This window comes from Salvia splendens, chromosome 16, assembly GCF_004379255.2.
Source record: "Salvia splendens isolate huo1 chromosome 16, SspV2, whole genome shotgun sequence".
NCBI lineage: Eukaryota > Viridiplantae > Streptophyta > Magnoliopsida > Lamiales > Lamiaceae > Salvia > Salvia splendens.
Window position 1 is genome coordinate 8,307,578 of NC_056047.1, and position 16,111 is coordinate 8,323,688.

Below are 16,111 nucleotides of genomic sequence, written 5' to 3' on the forward strand. Positions count from 1 at the left end.
GTTTGGTGAAAACCGGGTTTAAAGAGCTTCTCAGAGCGATTCCGGCGGAAAGAACCCATTTTTCGGAATCCACAGCTCCACTATCTATGGAATGAAGCTTTTCGGGAACTCCCATTTGGAAAGATGGAATTTTGATGGGTTGTATGTATGTTATGTGCGGAAATAGGAAAAGGGATTCACTCTTTTTTTATCTCTTTTGGTGTGGGGAAGAAAGATGGAATTGATTATTGAGAGAAAGAACTTGAAAGTATAAAGGGGATTTTGTGGAAAAGGGGGAGTTTAAATGAGGAAATTTGAGAGAGAACCCGAGGAAGTTGTGACCTAAGCAAAGAGGGAGATTTAAGAGCATCCACTACGCTGTCCCTCCACTGTCCCCCTATCGTCCCTTAAACTACTATTTGAGGGCCTCATTGTACTTTATTCCTCCATCCCTTAAATAAGGGACGGAACCTGCCCTTCGTCCCTTAACCGTCCCTTATTCCGTCCCATAAATTACTATTCATTTAATTTAATTTTTTATTTTTTTTCTAACCCAATTTAATTAAAACAAACACACTTTATTAAAAAAACACACAACATAAAAAAACAGACAACATAATTTAAAATACAAATTTAAAGAAAATAAAAAAACTACTCCACCGGCTAATCATCCTCCGGAGGCGGTCGAGGTTAAGGGGGAGTCGGAAGGCCAAGTTGTGCTGCCATATGCACAATTCCGTTCCACCAGGCCGCGAATTGGGCGTGCGAGAAGCGGAAAGTGTCCGCCATTGTGGCGGTCATGTACGCCACCATAAGTGTGTCCGAGCCTCCCCGCGAGCCCGATCCCAAGGCCGTCTGGCTTGATTCGCCTCGGCCCTTCCTCGCTCTAGCCCTTTCGCCGCCTTCGTTCCTTTCGGCCGACGGCGCCCACGGCTGGATCCTCCAGCATCGCCGACTGTACCCGCAAACTCCTGCGATTCAGCCTCATGTGGGCTGATGCCCTCAGCTGTGTCACCACCAGACGAGTATTGACCACTCGCCGTATGCTTCGTGCGCTTCGAGTTTGTGCCCGAGCTGGAGCGGAAACCGCCGGCTCACCATTCCTCGTCCTTCACGACCTGCCAAACATCAACAAATCTGAATTGTTGACGGGTGTCCTAGTAGTAGGCGCGCAAAGAGGACGTCAAAATGTCAGTTGCCGTGGCGCCGCTTCGGCCGAGTAGAGGCCGCAGAATTTTTTGACATGTCGGTCGACTCGGTCAAAGTGAGAGGGGAGCATTTTATATTTGCACTTGCGGGAGCCTTTCGGCTTTATCTGGTGGTAGACCTCGCAGACCTTTTCCCAGAAACACTTCCGGGGTTGTTGATTCCCGACGATGAGATCGTACGAGACGGTGATCCAGGCGTTGTACACCGCCAACGTTTCGTGGTTGTTGTACGGATGCCGGCCTAGATCCTCTTCCTCCTCCCACTCCTCGTCCTCGCCCGACTGGGGTTGTACACCGCCTCGCCCACCTCCACCGCCTCGGCCCACTCCCGGCGTTGGATCAATGGGAAAATCCTCCCGGATCTGGGATAATCCCTGCGAATACCGCGGGCGGAGGGACGGGCATATGCATCAATGTCGAAGTTGGGTGGTTGGTACCCCCGGCGTTGCCGAACCCTGGGTCCCCGGCGTCGACGCACTGGAACCGCCCAGTGTGTTGATCATGGTCTCTCAATCGCCGAAGGCGTTGAGATCCCACCCGCCGGAGCCGGAGCCGCCGTAGTTGCCTTCGCCGGACATCTTGTGATGAGAGGAAATTTGAGAGGAAATTGAGATGATAGAAGAATAGATGTGTAGTTGTGTGTGAAATGAGGATGAATGTAGGAGTATTTATAGAGTAAAAAATTAATTTAAAAATAAAAAAAATTAAAAAAAAAAAACAAAAAACGGTATTATTACCGTTAGAAAATTTTTTTAATTTATTTTTTTTTTTTTTTAAAAAAAATTGAATTTTTAAAAAAAATATTTATTGCGTCAGCACGTGACGACGCCCACTCGCGGGCCGGTGAGTGGGCGTCACGTCGCATAGGCGCGTGGCGAGACGGCCCGTCGCTTGTCTCGTCGACACGGGACGCGGGACGAGACGGATGCTACAACGCGGCGCGCGACAGACCCGTCTCTCCGGGACGGGTCGCGGGACGCTGACGCGCCGCGTAGTGGATGCTCTAAAGGACTTGAGGTCGTGACGAGGGTAGCAGAGTAATTCACTGAATATTGACTTTGAGTCCTGGCGCCAATTACTTTTGTTTCAACCGTCGGTTGTCTTAGTTTCCGATTTTGCCCTCGTCAGTTGCAAAATTTCCTCGCGAGTCCCTGATGCCTTAACCATCAAATTTAGAGATTAAGTTAATTCGTATAGATTGAGTTTTAATAAATTTTAAAATATGCTCGTTCAATAAAAATAGAGACTTTTTCATTTTGGTCTTTTCAAAAAAAATAGTTTCTTTCTATTTTTTGTACCTTTTTTCTTTCTAACGAAGTAGTGCACATTTCCTATTAACAATACTTCAATTATTTTTTTATCTCTCTTTCTTTACTGATGTAGTATGTATTAAAACTCGTGCTCTTCCAAGTGTCTCTATTTTTTATGAGACAGACGGAGTAGGTGTGTGCATCATGGTTTCGCGAATATAAGTGACATTGTTCAAGATTGACACCATTTAGTTTAATTTTGAAAATATGTGTTCGAATCAGTTCTGTTGTTCAATTTACATCGTTTAAAATCGACATATTTAATGAGAAACGTCGTTCAAAATAGCAAAAAGTCACCCTAACAAGTTAGTTATGTTGATCCAAATGTTATCAATATAATATGTTTTCCTATCGCATCATAACTGATGAAATGAAACACGAGACTGGAATACGATCTTAGAGAAAAACAACATAGGTAATAACAATCCTCTAGTATATGATGATCATTTAAACAGTCACAGAGGTTGTGATAAGTCACATTTAGATACAAAAGAGAGTATATAAAATCAACAGTAGTTTGTAATGAAATTCTTGCAACATGTTACATAAAAATCCCAACAATATACAGCAGCAGATGCCTTCTTCTGCTTCACCACTTCTCCTCTCACATTCTCGAGTACCCTCGGTAGTCCTCGTACTGCTCCATGAATTTGTCGTTGAATTTCTTGAAACTGTCCATGATCACGGGCATGTCCTCCTCCGCAGGCAAGATGGTGGTTCGCAGATGGAAAACCCTACGTTCAAGCAAGATAAGAGGTCAGTTAGCATTACCGGAGATTTTAAAAGAAAACGATCTTTTCAGGAAAATGTGGTGCACGTACCCTTCCTTTTGCCCGAAGCCAGAACCTGGGACGGTGGAGATGCCTGTGGCTTCTAGGAGCTTAAGACAGTAGAAAACATCAGGCACTTTTCCCGCACTCTTGGCAGCCTCGATGGCCTTTGGTGGCAGCCGTATTTGTGGGAAAGAATACATGGCACCTGCCACCGTCAACATCAAGTTTGTAAGACTAATAAAATTCAAACTTTGTTCCAGAACTAGGCATGATGTTGTGTGATGCTAGAACGCAAAGGACCTTCAGTGAAGTTACAGACTACGTTTCTACAGCTGTTGAACCCGTCAGTCATTATATGCGCTCTCTTCCTCAGCGACTCCAGAATTCCTTTGCTGCAAAATCGAGAAAATGTTGAAGAAATCAGCATCTCTTTAGGGCTTAGAGATATTGGTGGCCTAATGCTTCTCTTTTTGATGTTTTTCTAGCTGAAATTCGTCCTTTTACAATGTGATTAAAAACACTTAAAACAGCGTCGTGGCAAAACCAGGCATACCTCTCTCTATTGAATTGATCATATGATATATCCCCAGGTTTAGGAGGGTTCATCATAAGGCCCATCTGCCAAATGGTGATGTAATTAGGGAAAAATCTAAATGTTTTATAGATACTTGCATCAAGATCACAAGCTGTAGTATACAAGACATACGAATATCTGTGCAGGAACGTTGGGACTGAGTGATATCGAAGCAACCTTGTAGATTTCTTCCACTGTCTGCAGTTGAAAAACAAACATGGCGAAGGTAGTTGGTCATCGAGTGTGTTGCTTTGATCGGTATTATATAAGCACAAACCTTTGGAGAAATGTTGGTCATCTCAAAGTAGCCACCACGTTGCCCACATTCTCCCCAGTAGCCTTTAGAGACGGTGTGGAACGAAACAAGCTCAACAGCCTTGCTAATGGGTGGCCCCATGTCCATCAGAACCTTCAGTGGTTGGATGACAAAATGTAAGCCAGATTTGGGGAAATGTGGAGAGATATGTTGGCACAACTTTAACAGCCAGCCAGTGAAAAAATATACCTTTCGCGAACTTATGAAGGGACGCTCGTCTTGGTATATGTTTTGCTGATAAACTTCATCACCAAGCAACACCACATTGTTTTGGTAACAGAAGTTCAGTATTTCCTTAAGATTTGCTTCGCTGAGGCACTGGCCTGTAGGGTTTCCTGGGTTTATGATCACCATGGCCCGTACCTTTTACACCGTTGAAATATGATTAGATGAGACGAAAACCATAGGTGCATATGCATTAGCACAAACAAGTTCAGACTGAGAAATACTTACGGTGATTCCTTGAGAACGAGCCTGAGCAACTGATTGACGAAGGCTACCAATATCAAGCCCCCAATTTGCAGTCTCCTCAAGATAATAAGGAACAAGAGATCCGCCAAGCAAAGATATTGTAGCGGAGTACAGTGGATATTGTGGCACAGGAACAAGTATCTAGGAATGAAACAAATATTGTTAGTTACGACAGAAAACATTCTGAACACAACAACAAAGAGATAGCGTAGAAGTTCAAGAAGTATACCCCATCATGTGCACCGCGTATGATAGATTGCAAGATCTGCATCACTCCTTTGCTAGCACCATCTGTTAGAAATATGAGTTCTGGGTCACTGCCACATATGCAAATATCGAGATGATCAGTTTGATAAGTTCATAATTGGCCAGCAATAACCATTCAATTTTTATAACCTTGGATATCCATCACGTCTCTCAATGAACTCCGCAACTTCCTTCCTTACTCCAGGAAGGCCGCGAGAATCACTGTAAGCACCTGATCAATTATAAACACGTCACTTTGGCTTTTTTTCAAAGTCGTTCATCGTATATGCTTAGTCCCTCACACTTTTGAAAGTTTTTCTTAATTGTATGTATATATTACCACATAATTTTGATTTTAACCTCCTCATACAAACTTCTGATTGTGTGTGTGTGTGTGTGTGTGTGTGTGAGGGAGAGAGAGAGAGAGAGAGAGAGAGAGAGATGGGATTATTGTTGAATACCTAGACCCCCAGAAGTAAGGGATAAATAGTGTTTTGCTTTTGTAATGGCATCAGCCGGAAACAAAAGTCCGACATTAGGATCATCAAGCAAAAATGGAGCTTGGCAGAGAGCAACAACCTGCAATCCAATTTCTCTCTTAGTAAACATATAGTATCAGCATTAGACGGAAATTTGCAAACATGAGCCTGATTTCAACCTGGCGAGGAAAGGTCAGAGGTTTCTGTCCAAGAGCATGCGGGTTTCCAACATTGGTGAAGATGATCTGTATACGTGTCAACAAACGATACATTTTGAGTACTATATCAAACTTCACCAAACAAACAAATATTGCCTCTTGGATTAACACTAAACCGCGTAAAAAAGACTATTAGCCGTAAACTAACCTTCTTCCCTTCCTTTTGAAGCTCAGAAGCTCGAAGATACAGCTCCCCTCGGACAGCATACTGGCATTTCTTGACATTTTCATTCAAATTCTCGTAATCTAATGATTTTGACATGATGAACTATGTATCTTCTTAAGGGTTCGATCAATATTAGTGGCAGTCAGAAGATGTCGGAGAAACCTAGCTACATCCACACCTAAGAAGCACAAAACATGATATAGTTGGTCACGAATTCAAACCCACAAGCATAACCTCCTCTAAAAATTGAACACTCCATCCAAATTCAACCTAAATATTCATGTAATAGTGATTATGATGACCGAATTAACAAACTATAATCCTTGCCATTAATGCTGCAGTTGAGAAATCAAGCAAATCTTTTTTTTTTGTCAAAATATAACTACCAAACAAGAAACTACCATCAGACTACAAAGAGGAAATTGATCCATCAACAGCACCTCATATTTCAAGTTGTCAACACGTACAAGTCATCAACTAGAATCAAAATTACGGTGCAAGGTGTCGGCCGCAGACAGCTAAGGCCGAGTATGCAGGCGGTAGCACAAACATCCAAGCAAAGAGTCGCACAGTCTTAACACACAACTAAAAACTGAAGCGTAATGCCTACCAAGATTGAACAAGAATGCATGTCAAAAGTCAAATTAACGATCACTGAAGCTTCGAAATCACCGGGACCTCGCTAATCTCACTAAAGAACATGCCTTTTCACTAGGAATTGATCAAAATGTGCAGAAAATAGAGCAGTAATCACTTAATCTAAGAAGCAAAAAGCTAGTGAGTATTGATCATTTAAGTAAAGATAAAAAAAATTCATCATCATATGATAACCTATAAATTATATCACATCAATCACAACTAAGTTGATGTCAAAATCCAATCTTTAATTGAACGAGACAAAACCCACCAACCAAAAAGGGCAACACACACGAACACAGAGTCTTTTTTCTTGATTTAAAGGAGATAGAACTTGAAGGTGGCTCACCTGACTCAGAGCAGCATATATTAATGGGCGCTCTGTTTCAGTTCAAATTGGCCCCAACAATGCTGTGTTTGTTTATTCACAAATAAATATTCGTGAAATATTGAAAAATAAATTCAAGGGGATATTGCAAAATGGCTTAGGTGGCAATGTGGGAAGACATAAAATCTAAGGAAACACCACAGCCACATCAGTGCTGGATTGATGCAATGCAATTTTTGGGCCTCATTTTGAAGTTAGGATAAAGCAACTGAAGGAAGAGTGGTTCAATTTGAAAACCATATGTTCTTTGGACCGTCTCTATGTTGATTGAGCCCTCTCTTTTAGAGCATCTCCAATGGTCGGCGTCACCACCGGAGCGCCGATTTTTCGCCCACGCCGGTTTGACGCCGAACCATTGGAACCGGCGTGGGCGAAATCGGCGTCAAAATCGGCGTCGCCATGCCGATTCCCGCGCTGACGCCGGTTCCCACGCCGATCCTCACGGGCGCCATTGTGGCTCCCGGATCGGCGCCAAACCGGCGTCGGATTTAAATATTTTTTTTTTTTTTTTCGCAAAACACAATATATACGCGCGTTGAACCTCATTTTCATTCGCACCACTTGTTTTAACGAGTACTCTCTCTCTACCTTACTTTCTGTACAAGATCAATAACGAGCAATGGAGAACAACTACGAAGGTACTCCAGTTAATCCCGGGGGATGGTCTCAGACTCCCCCGGCTCCCGGTGTAGGGTCTCAGACGCCCCCGACTCCCGGGGCAGGGTCCCATACTTCCCCGGCTCCTGGGGGAGGTGGTTGGCCTCCAATGAGCGGGTACTACAACGTGTACCCGTGGCAGCAGATGATTCCGGGGTGGGCACCCGGCATGCAGCCCCCTATGCAGATGATGCCGGGGTGGGCACCCGGCATGCAGCCACCGGCGCAGCAGATGATGCCACCGGCGCAACATATGATTCCACAGTCGCAGGCGACGCACGGGGGGGACAACGCCTATCGGCGGACTTTTGATTTTTCCACCGGTTCTTCGCACACATCGACCCCAACGGATGCACAGTATTCGGAGACCTTCTCCTTAGCGGACTTGGGTTTTGATATTAACGACGTTTCTGAAACTCTCATTCAAAGCCAGGGAGTAGGGCGGGGTAAGAAGAAGGGCAAGGCGAAGAAGGTCGGCGAGTCGTCGCAGCCCCGCGCCGAAATCCGGGGCCGGAGGAAGTGGACGGACGCGGAGAACGTTGCGGTTGCCAAGGCGTGGGTGAGTGTTTGCGACGATCCTCTCGTTTCAAACAACCAGAGGATCGTCAACTTGTGGGCGAAGATAGCTGCAGCCTACAGGGCATTTTGCCCTGAAGGGAGACCGTGCACCGGGGAGGAGGTCCGGAAGTGCTGGGACCGAATCAGGGCTGGCGTCTCTCGATTTTCGGGTTTGTACGCCAACGCCCTCCGCATGCAGACCAGTGGCCAAACAGAGGAAGACTGCAGGAGGATTGCGGAAAGAGCCTACCCCGATCCGGATAAGAAGTACTATGAGTTCACCTACTGGAACTGCTACGTTGTGCTCAACGAGTCGGAGAAATTCCGGGCAGGCGTCGACGCTGGCTGGCCGAAGAGGCAGAGACTGAACTATACCGGAGATTATAGCGGCAGCAGCGGTGGTTCGTCAGACCTCCCCGAGACGGCCCAGGAGGTCCCGACTCCTCGGTCGTTCGGTCGCCGACCTCGCCCGGTTGGGCAAAGGCGGGCGCAGCAGGTTGCGAGGGGGGGCACACCGAGTTCCCAGGATGTCCATTCGGCATCCCCCCTCGGCAGGTCTACCGAGGAGCTCAAATTCTTCGCGCGCCAACAAACGCGCGCTCAAATGGTGAAGACCTTAGCCGACTTCCAAGCGGCGGTGGACCCCGAGGTGAAGGATTTTCTTCGCGTATTGCTCCAGAGCCAGCGTGAAGAACTGGAGGCGATGAGGAGGGACACCGGCGGGAATAGCCGCGGCGTAGGTGGCGACGGAGGCGGCGGCGACGGCAGTGAAGAAGCGTTGGGCGACGACGGAGACGAGGACGGCGGCGATGAGTGATTTTGTTTTACTTTTTTAAATTAATGTACTTTTTACTTTTTGTAATTTTTTTAAATTGTTGTACTTTTTTTTAAAAGTAATGTACTTTTTAAATTTTAATATTATTATTCGAATTTTCCGTATTTGTCTCGTAAATTAAATTATGTATGTTGATACAATTGTAAATTAAATTATATAATTGTTATTAGTGATGTGGATAGGTAGTGTGAAGGCTATTTGATGGCTATTTGATGTCCAGTTGATGTGGCAAGCTGATGTGGCAGGAGAATTGTAGTGCTGATGATGTGGCAGTGTGAAGGCTATTTGACGGCTATTTGACCTCCGCCAGCATTGGAGATAGTTCAATATATATGGTGTGTGGATATCATCCCATCGGCCTATTGTGATGAATTAATGTTTTTTCTAAATTGGTTATAATCCCATCGGTAGATGGAGTCACGTATGGGATTTGATTTACTGTTTGACCATTAATTTTTTACTTTAATGATTAAACTTTTTTTATTTGTTTTCTAATTTTTTTAGGATCTAAATACACAAACTTTCTATATGCTTTTACTTTCCTAAAAATTTGGGATAAAATAAAATCTGGCATTCCTTAGGCCATCCGCAATGGGGCGGACGATGGCGCACATCGTCCGCGCCCGCCATCGTCTGCCCCATTGCGGGTGCGTGACATAGGCCGCGGACGATCGTCGCGCCCTATACTAAGGGCGCGGAGTATAGCGCGGACGATGCCCATCGTCCGCGTCATCGTCCGCCCCATTGCGGCCTATGCGGACGATGGCCGCGGACGATAGGCCATCGTCCGCACCATCGTCCGACCCACTATGGGCTACGCGGACGATCGACGCAGACGATGGCACGCGATTTCGTTTTTTTATAAATAGAGTTCATTTGTAATTTCATTTCACGATTTCACTTTCGAAACTTATTACATTTACATAATTACTACGAAATGGATTCAAGTTCCAATAGTCCTATGTTTAGCGGAGAGGCGCGTTGGCCGGGTACAGAACCCGGCGCATATCGTTCGTTCGACGCCGACACCCAGTACGATCCCGATTTCAGTACGGAATCGTACGGGTTGTCTGACATGGAGCCGTCTCCAAACCGACCAAGCGCTCCCTCCCGCCGTGACGCCGCAGCTGCTGATCCCGAACCCGCCGCGACCGCTTCCGCCCCAGCCAAAAAGAAGCGGAATCGGCAGGGGGCGCAGAAGTTGCCGCCTCCCGGAAATTGCGATGAGTACGCCCCCGACCGTACGAACTACAACGACGACGAAACCCTCATTTTGGCCCGGTGTTGGGTAGATATATCGGAAGACCCGATTTTCGCGAACAACCAGAGGCAGGTCGCGTACTGGGAGCGCATCGTCGGCCTCTACAATGAGGCCAAGCCGCCGACCGCGTACAAGCGCAAACGTGAGCAACTCCGCAAGCACTGAGATCAAGTGAAGAAGCAAGTGAACTTGTACGCGGCGGAGTTCGAGAAGTTCACGCGGGCACAGGGGAGCGGCGACAGCTTGAGCGACGTGCGCGCTAAAGCGTTGTTGTCGTACCGGTCGATGTACGGCGACTTCAAGCACGAGGCCATCTGGGCGCTCTTGAGGGACAAGCAAAAGTTCCAAGGTGGAATTCTGCACACTGGTGCGCCGAAGAGGACGAAGACCACCGAAACTGGTGATTACACGAGCAGCGGCAATCACCCGGTTGACCTCAACCTGACGTATGTGGATGAAGGGAGTTCCGGCACACCGGTGTCCTCCCGGCGTCAAGGCTGCGAAGGCCAAGGGGAAGGCGGCCGCGACCTCATCCTCGACCGCTGCAAACCCATCTCCGTTCCCGGAAACGCTCCCGACCCAGACGGCCACCGCGTTTGAGTCGTTGGCAACAACGTCGATGGCGAGGACGTTATTGCAGACGCACAAGGCATCAAGAAGTGTACCGACCCCGACGAAGCCGAATATCTCCGGGCGTTAATCGATGAGCTGCGTCGGAAGTTGGGAATTGCACCGACTTAATTGTTTTTTTTTATAAGTTGAATGGTGTAACTTTTTTTTATTAATGCGTCGTCATTTGTTAATTAGACGTTTTTTATTTACTCGTTACTTGTTATTTGAAAACATTTAAATTAATTAAACAAAACAATAAAATGATGATGTGGCGCGCCATAGGGCGCGCCTTAGGGCGCCCCACTGCAGGTGGAGGAGAAGGAGGATAAAACTGATGACGTGACGCGCCTTAGGGCGCCCCACTGCTGACGCCCTTATGTGCTGAGAAAGAAACACCATAGGTAATAAAAGTCCTCTAGTATTGATGATCATTTAAGCAGTCACAGAGGTTGTGATAAGTCACATTTCGAAAACAAAAGATGTATAAAATCAACAGTAGGTTGTAATGAAATTCTTGCAACAAGTTACATAAAAATCCCAACAATATACAGCAGCAGATGCCTTCTTCTCCTTCTGCTTCACCACTTCTCCTCTCACATTCTCGAGTACCCTTGGTGGTCCTCATACTGCTCCATGAATTCGTCGTTGAATTTCTTGAAACTGTCCATGATCGCGGGCATGTCATCCTCTGCAGGCAAGATGGTGGTTCGCAGATGGAAAACCCTATTTTCAAGCAAGACGAGACATTCAGCATTACCGAAGAGTTTAAGAGAAACAGAATCTTCAAGAAAATGTGGTGCACGTACCCTTCCTTTTGCCCGAAGCCAGAACCTGGGACGGTGGAGATGCCTGTGGCTTCTAGGAGCTTAAGACAGTAGAAAACATCAGGAACTTTTCCCACACTCTTGGCAGCCTCGATGGCCTTTGGTGGCAGCCGTATTTGTGGGAAAGAATACATAGCACCTGCCACCATCAACATCAAGTTTGTTAAGACTAATAAAATGCAAACTTTGTTCTTGAACTTGGCATGATGTTGTGCGATTCTAGAACGTAAAGGACCTTCAGTGAAGTTACAGACGACGTTTCTACAGCTGTTGAACCCGTCAGTCATTATATGCGCTCTCTTCCTCAGCGACTCCAGAATTCCTTTGCTGCAAATTTAAGAAAACGATGGAGAAATCAGCATCTCATTTAGGGATTAGAGATATTGGTGGCCTAATAATTCTCTTTTCGAGGGTTTTCTACTAGAAATTCATCCTTTTACAATGTGATAAAAACACTTAAAACAGGGTCGTGATGAAACTAGGCATACCTCTCTCTGTTGAATTGATCATATGATATATCCCCAGGTTTAGGAGGGTTCATCATAAGACCCATCTGCCAAATGGTGATGTAATTAGGAAAAAAATTAAGATGTTTTCAAGATACTTGCATCAACAACACAAGCTATACAAGACATACAAATATCTGTGCAGGAACGTTGGGACTGAGTGATATCGAAGACACCTTGTAGATTTCCTCTACTGTCTGCAATTGAAAAAAAACACAGTGAAGGTGGTTGTTTTAATAGAACAGATTGGTAATCAAGAAACGAAAGTTATAAACTCGAGTGTGTTGCTTTGTTCCAGTAATTCAAGAACAGCATTAGCACAAACCTTTGGAGAAATGTTGGTCATCTCAAAGTAGCCACCACGTTGCCCACATTCTCCCCAGTAGCCTTTAGAGACGGTGTGGAACGAAACAAGCTCGACCTCCTTGCTAATGGGTGGCCCCATGTCCATCAGAACCTTCAGTGGTTGGATGACAAAATGTAAGCCAGATTTGGGGAAATGTGGAGAGATATGTTGGCACAACTTTAACAGCCAGCCAGTGAAAAAATATTTACCTTTCGCGAACTTATGAAGGGACGCTCGTCTTGGTATATGTTTTGCTGATAAACTTCATCACCAAGCAACACCACATCGTTTTGGTAACAGAAGTTCAGTATTTCCTTAAGATTTGCTTCGCTGAGGCACTGGCCTGTAGGGTTGCCAGGGTTTATGATCACCATGGCCCGGACCTTTTACACCGTTGAAATATGATTAGACGAGATGAAAACCATAGGTGCATATTCATCGGCACTAACAAGCTCAGACAGAGAAATGCTTACGGTGATCCCTTGAGAACGAGCCTGAGCAACTGATTGACGAAGGTTACCAATATCAAGCCCCCAATTTGCAGTCTCCTCAAGATAATAAGGAACGAGAGATCCACCGAGCAAAGATATTGTAGCGGAGTACAGTGGATATTGTGGCACAGGGACGAGTATCTAGGAACGAAACAATATTGTTAGTTACGACCGAAAACATTGTGAACACAGCAATGAAGAGACAACCGAGCAGTTCAAGAAGTATACCCCATCATGTGCACCGCGTATGATAGATTGCAAGATCTGCATCACTCCTTTGCTCGCACCATCTGTTAGAAATATGAGTTCCGGATCACTGCCACAGGTGCAAAAATCAACACGATCAGTTTGCTTAAGTTCATATTTTCACCTGCATTGCATCATTCAATTTTTATAACCTTGGATATCCATCACGCCTCGCAATGAACTCAGCGACTTCTTTCCTAACTCCAGGAAGGCCGCGAGAATCACTGTAAGCACCTGATTAATTATAAACGTGTCACTTTGGATTTTTTTTCATTGGGCATTTCATCGTATATGCTTAGCCCCTCAAACTTTTGAAAGGTATTCTTAATACTAGACGGAAATGAGATCATTGTTGAGTATGATACCTAGACCCCCAGAAGTAAGGGAAATATAGTGTTTAGCTTTTGCGATTGCATCAGCCGGAAACAAAAGTCCTACATTAGGATCATCCAGCAGGAATGGAGCTTGGCAGAGAGCAACGACCTGCAATCCGATTTCTCTCTTAGTAAACATACAGTATCAGCATTAGATGGAAAGTTGCGTAAAAACATGAGCCTGATTTCAACCTGACGAGGAAAGGTCAGAGGTTTCTGTCCGAGAGCATGAGGGTTTCCAACATTGGTGAAGATGATCTGTATACAAGTCACCACACGATACATTTTATGTACTATTATAAACTTCACAAAAAGAACCAAATATAGCCTCTTGGTTCGACAGTAAACCATGGAGGAAATACTGTGCTAATGATGACAAAATTTTATGATACCCATCCATGAGTAAACTAACCTTCTTCCCTTCCTTCTGAAGCTCAGAAGCTCGAAGATACAGCTCCCCTCGGACAGCATACTGGCATTTCTTGACATTATCATTCAAATTCTCATAATCTAATGATTTTGACATGATGAACTATGTATCTTCTTTAAAGGTTTGGTCAATATCCGTGGCAATCAGAAGATGTTGAAGAAACCTAGTGACATCCACACGTAAGAATCACAAAACACAATATAGTTGGTCATGATTCAAATACACAAGCATTACCTCCTCTGACATAGAACATTCCGTCCAAATTCAACCTAAATATTCATGTAATAGTGATTATGGTGACAGAACTAAAAACTACTATAATCCTTGTAAATTGTAATTATGCAGTGGTTGAGAAATCAAGCGAATCATTTTTCTTCAAAATATCACTACCAAACAAGAAACTAACATCAGACAGCTAAAGAGGAGATTGATACATCAACAGCACCTCATGTGTCAACATATACAGCTCAACAACTAGAATCAAAATTCCGATGCAAGGTGTAGGCCGCAGACAGATGAGTATACAGTCGGCAGAACAAACATCCAAGAAAAGAGTCACACAGTCTTAACTCACAACTAAAAACTGAAATTGAACAAGAATGCATGTCAAAAGCCAAGTTGATGACACCATTACAAATTTATAATCACTGATCCTTTTCTAATCTCACTGAAAACATGCCTTTTCACTAGGAATTGATCAAGATGTGCAGAAAACAGAACAGTACTCACTTAATCTAAGAAGCAAAAAAAAAACAAGTGAGTAATGATCACTAAAATAAAGCTAAAAAAATAGATCACCATCTGATAACCCTCCAATTATATTACTACCAGAAATGATGTAAAAATCCAATCTTTAACTGCACAAGACAACCCTACCGACCAAAAAAAGGCCAACACACACAGCAGACGGTGTTTTTTTCTTGATTTAAAGCTAAAATGAGTTAGAATCTGAAGGTGGCTCACCTGACTCAGAGCAGCATATGTTGAGAGGGCCGCTCTGCTTCGGTTCAAAATGACCCAATAAATATTCTTGGAATTTTGAGAAATAAATCCAAGGGGATATTGCAAAATGGCTTAGGTGGCAATGTGGGAAGACATAAATTCCAAGGCAAACCACAGCCACATCAGTGAAGAGGGCTGGATTGATGCAATGCAATTTTTGGGCCTCATTTTTTAAGTTTAGGATAAAGCAACTGTGGCTCTCTTTCAAAACCACAACTCTCTCTGTTGACTAAGCCGTCTCTTTTTCTTTTCTTTTTCTTTTTTGCTTTAGTTTCATAAATAGTGTGTGGATATCAAACAATATGCCAATAGTGATAATTGATGAACATATTTTTCGTTAAAGTGGATTTAAGCCGATCGCCTTATGGAGTCACGTGTGGGATCTGTATTCGTGGTTAAATTTAGACCTAATTAAATTTCTACTTCAATGTTTGAACTTTTTAATAATTGGACACTCATCCGTGTGAAATTTGTATAAATTGCATACTAAACATATGATATACTCTTTTGGAAAAAAAATGAGATTTCTAGTCATATTATTTTTATATCCGGTTATGGATGGCTGATTTTTCAAATTAGCACTTTTGGAAAAAATGAGATTTCTAGTCATATTATTTTTCTTTTATGTCTAATGTGTTCATGTATTTGGGTTTTTGTTCATATGAGTGAGCCCTCTGCCGTTTTATGTTCAATGATAGATTATTATCAACGAGAAACGATATGCTACTTACTTTATGTGAGCACTATCCGTAAGCATCTCACTCTCGTTTGATTCATGTTTGACGTTGTTTGTTTTGTTTTATATATTTAATTTTACTCCAATACATTAAAAATATTATTAATATTTTTAATTTTACACAAAAATCAAAACTAAATTTTTCTTTCATTCATTTATTTAAAGTAATAGAAAAAAAATCAGACATTGATTTTTGTAATGGATTAGATTTGTTTTGTCAAATTCAAGAATAAAATCTTACTATTATAATTTTTTTCCTCATATTTTTATACTCCCTCCGTTCCATAGTAGTGGAGACATTTCTTTTTTTGCACATGATTTAAGAAAAATTGTGCTAAGTGAGTTAAGTAAAGAAAAAAAGTAGGGAATGAAAAATGTAGAGAAATAAAGAGAGAAAGTGAGAAAAAATGTGTTTGACTTTTATTAAAAATAAAGATGACTCCACTACTATGAAACGTATCAAAATAGC

The 16,111-nt window shown here is 43.6% G+C and overlaps 2 protein-coding genes across 4 annotated transcripts; both read right to left on the bottom strand.

Annotated features, from left to right (window-relative positions):
* Nucleotides 1-2,911: 2,911 nt before the first annotated feature.
* Nucleotides 2,912-6,935, bottom strand: LOC121771525 (glutamate--glyoxylate aminotransferase 2). Of its 2 annotated transcripts, none has more exons than XM_042168326.1 (14): nucleotides 6,726-6,935; nucleotides 5,723-5,918; nucleotides 5,536-5,601; nucleotides 5,339-5,456; nucleotides 5,028-5,109; nucleotides 4,861-4,948; nucleotides 4,614-4,772; nucleotides 4,350-4,523; nucleotides 4,122-4,253; nucleotides 3,977-4,042; nucleotides 3,824-3,888; nucleotides 3,571-3,662; nucleotides 3,319-3,475; nucleotides 2,912-3,231 (listed from the first exon to the last, which is right to left on the bottom strand). In XM_042168326.1, the coding sequence occupies exons 2-14, from the start codon at nucleotides 5,834-5,836 to the stop codon at nucleotides 3,102-3,104; spliced, it is 1,443 nt and encodes a 480-aa protein (XP_042024260.1). In that variant the 5' UTR covers nucleotides 5,837-5,918; nucleotides 6,726-6,935; the 3' UTR covers nucleotides 2,912-3,101. The 2 variants fall into 2 exon arrangements, with proteins under 2 accessions (XP_042024260.1, XP_042024261.1); XM_042168327.1 differs by having other exon boundaries at nucleotides 6,648-6,935.
* Nucleotides 6,936-11,089: 4,154 nt separating this feature from the next.
* On the bottom strand, nucleotides 11,090-15,023 carry LOC121771524 (glutamate--glyoxylate aminotransferase 2-like). 2 transcript variants are annotated; one of them, XM_042168324.1, is made up of 15 exons: nucleotides 14,868-15,003; nucleotides 14,139-14,173; nucleotides 13,887-14,067; nucleotides 13,667-13,732; nucleotides 13,466-13,583; nucleotides 13,253-13,334; nucleotides 13,083-13,170; nucleotides 12,837-12,995; nucleotides 12,573-12,746; nucleotides 12,343-12,474; nucleotides 12,149-12,214; nucleotides 12,000-12,064; nucleotides 11,747-11,838; nucleotides 11,494-11,650; nucleotides 11,090-11,410 (listed from the first exon to the last, which is right to left on the bottom strand). In XM_042168324.1, exons 3-15 carry the CDS (start codon nucleotides 13,998-14,000, stop codon nucleotides 11,281-11,283), a joined length of 1,443 nt encoding a protein of 480 aa, XP_042024258.1. In that variant the 5' UTR covers nucleotides 14,001-14,067; nucleotides 14,139-14,173; nucleotides 14,868-15,003; the 3' UTR covers nucleotides 11,090-11,280. The 2 variants fall into 2 exon arrangements, with proteins under 2 accessions (XP_042024258.1, XP_042024257.1); XM_042168323.1 differs by lacking the exon at nucleotides 14,139-14,173 and having other exon boundaries at nucleotides 14,868-15,023.
* Nucleotides 15,024-16,111: the final 1,088 nt, after the last annotated feature.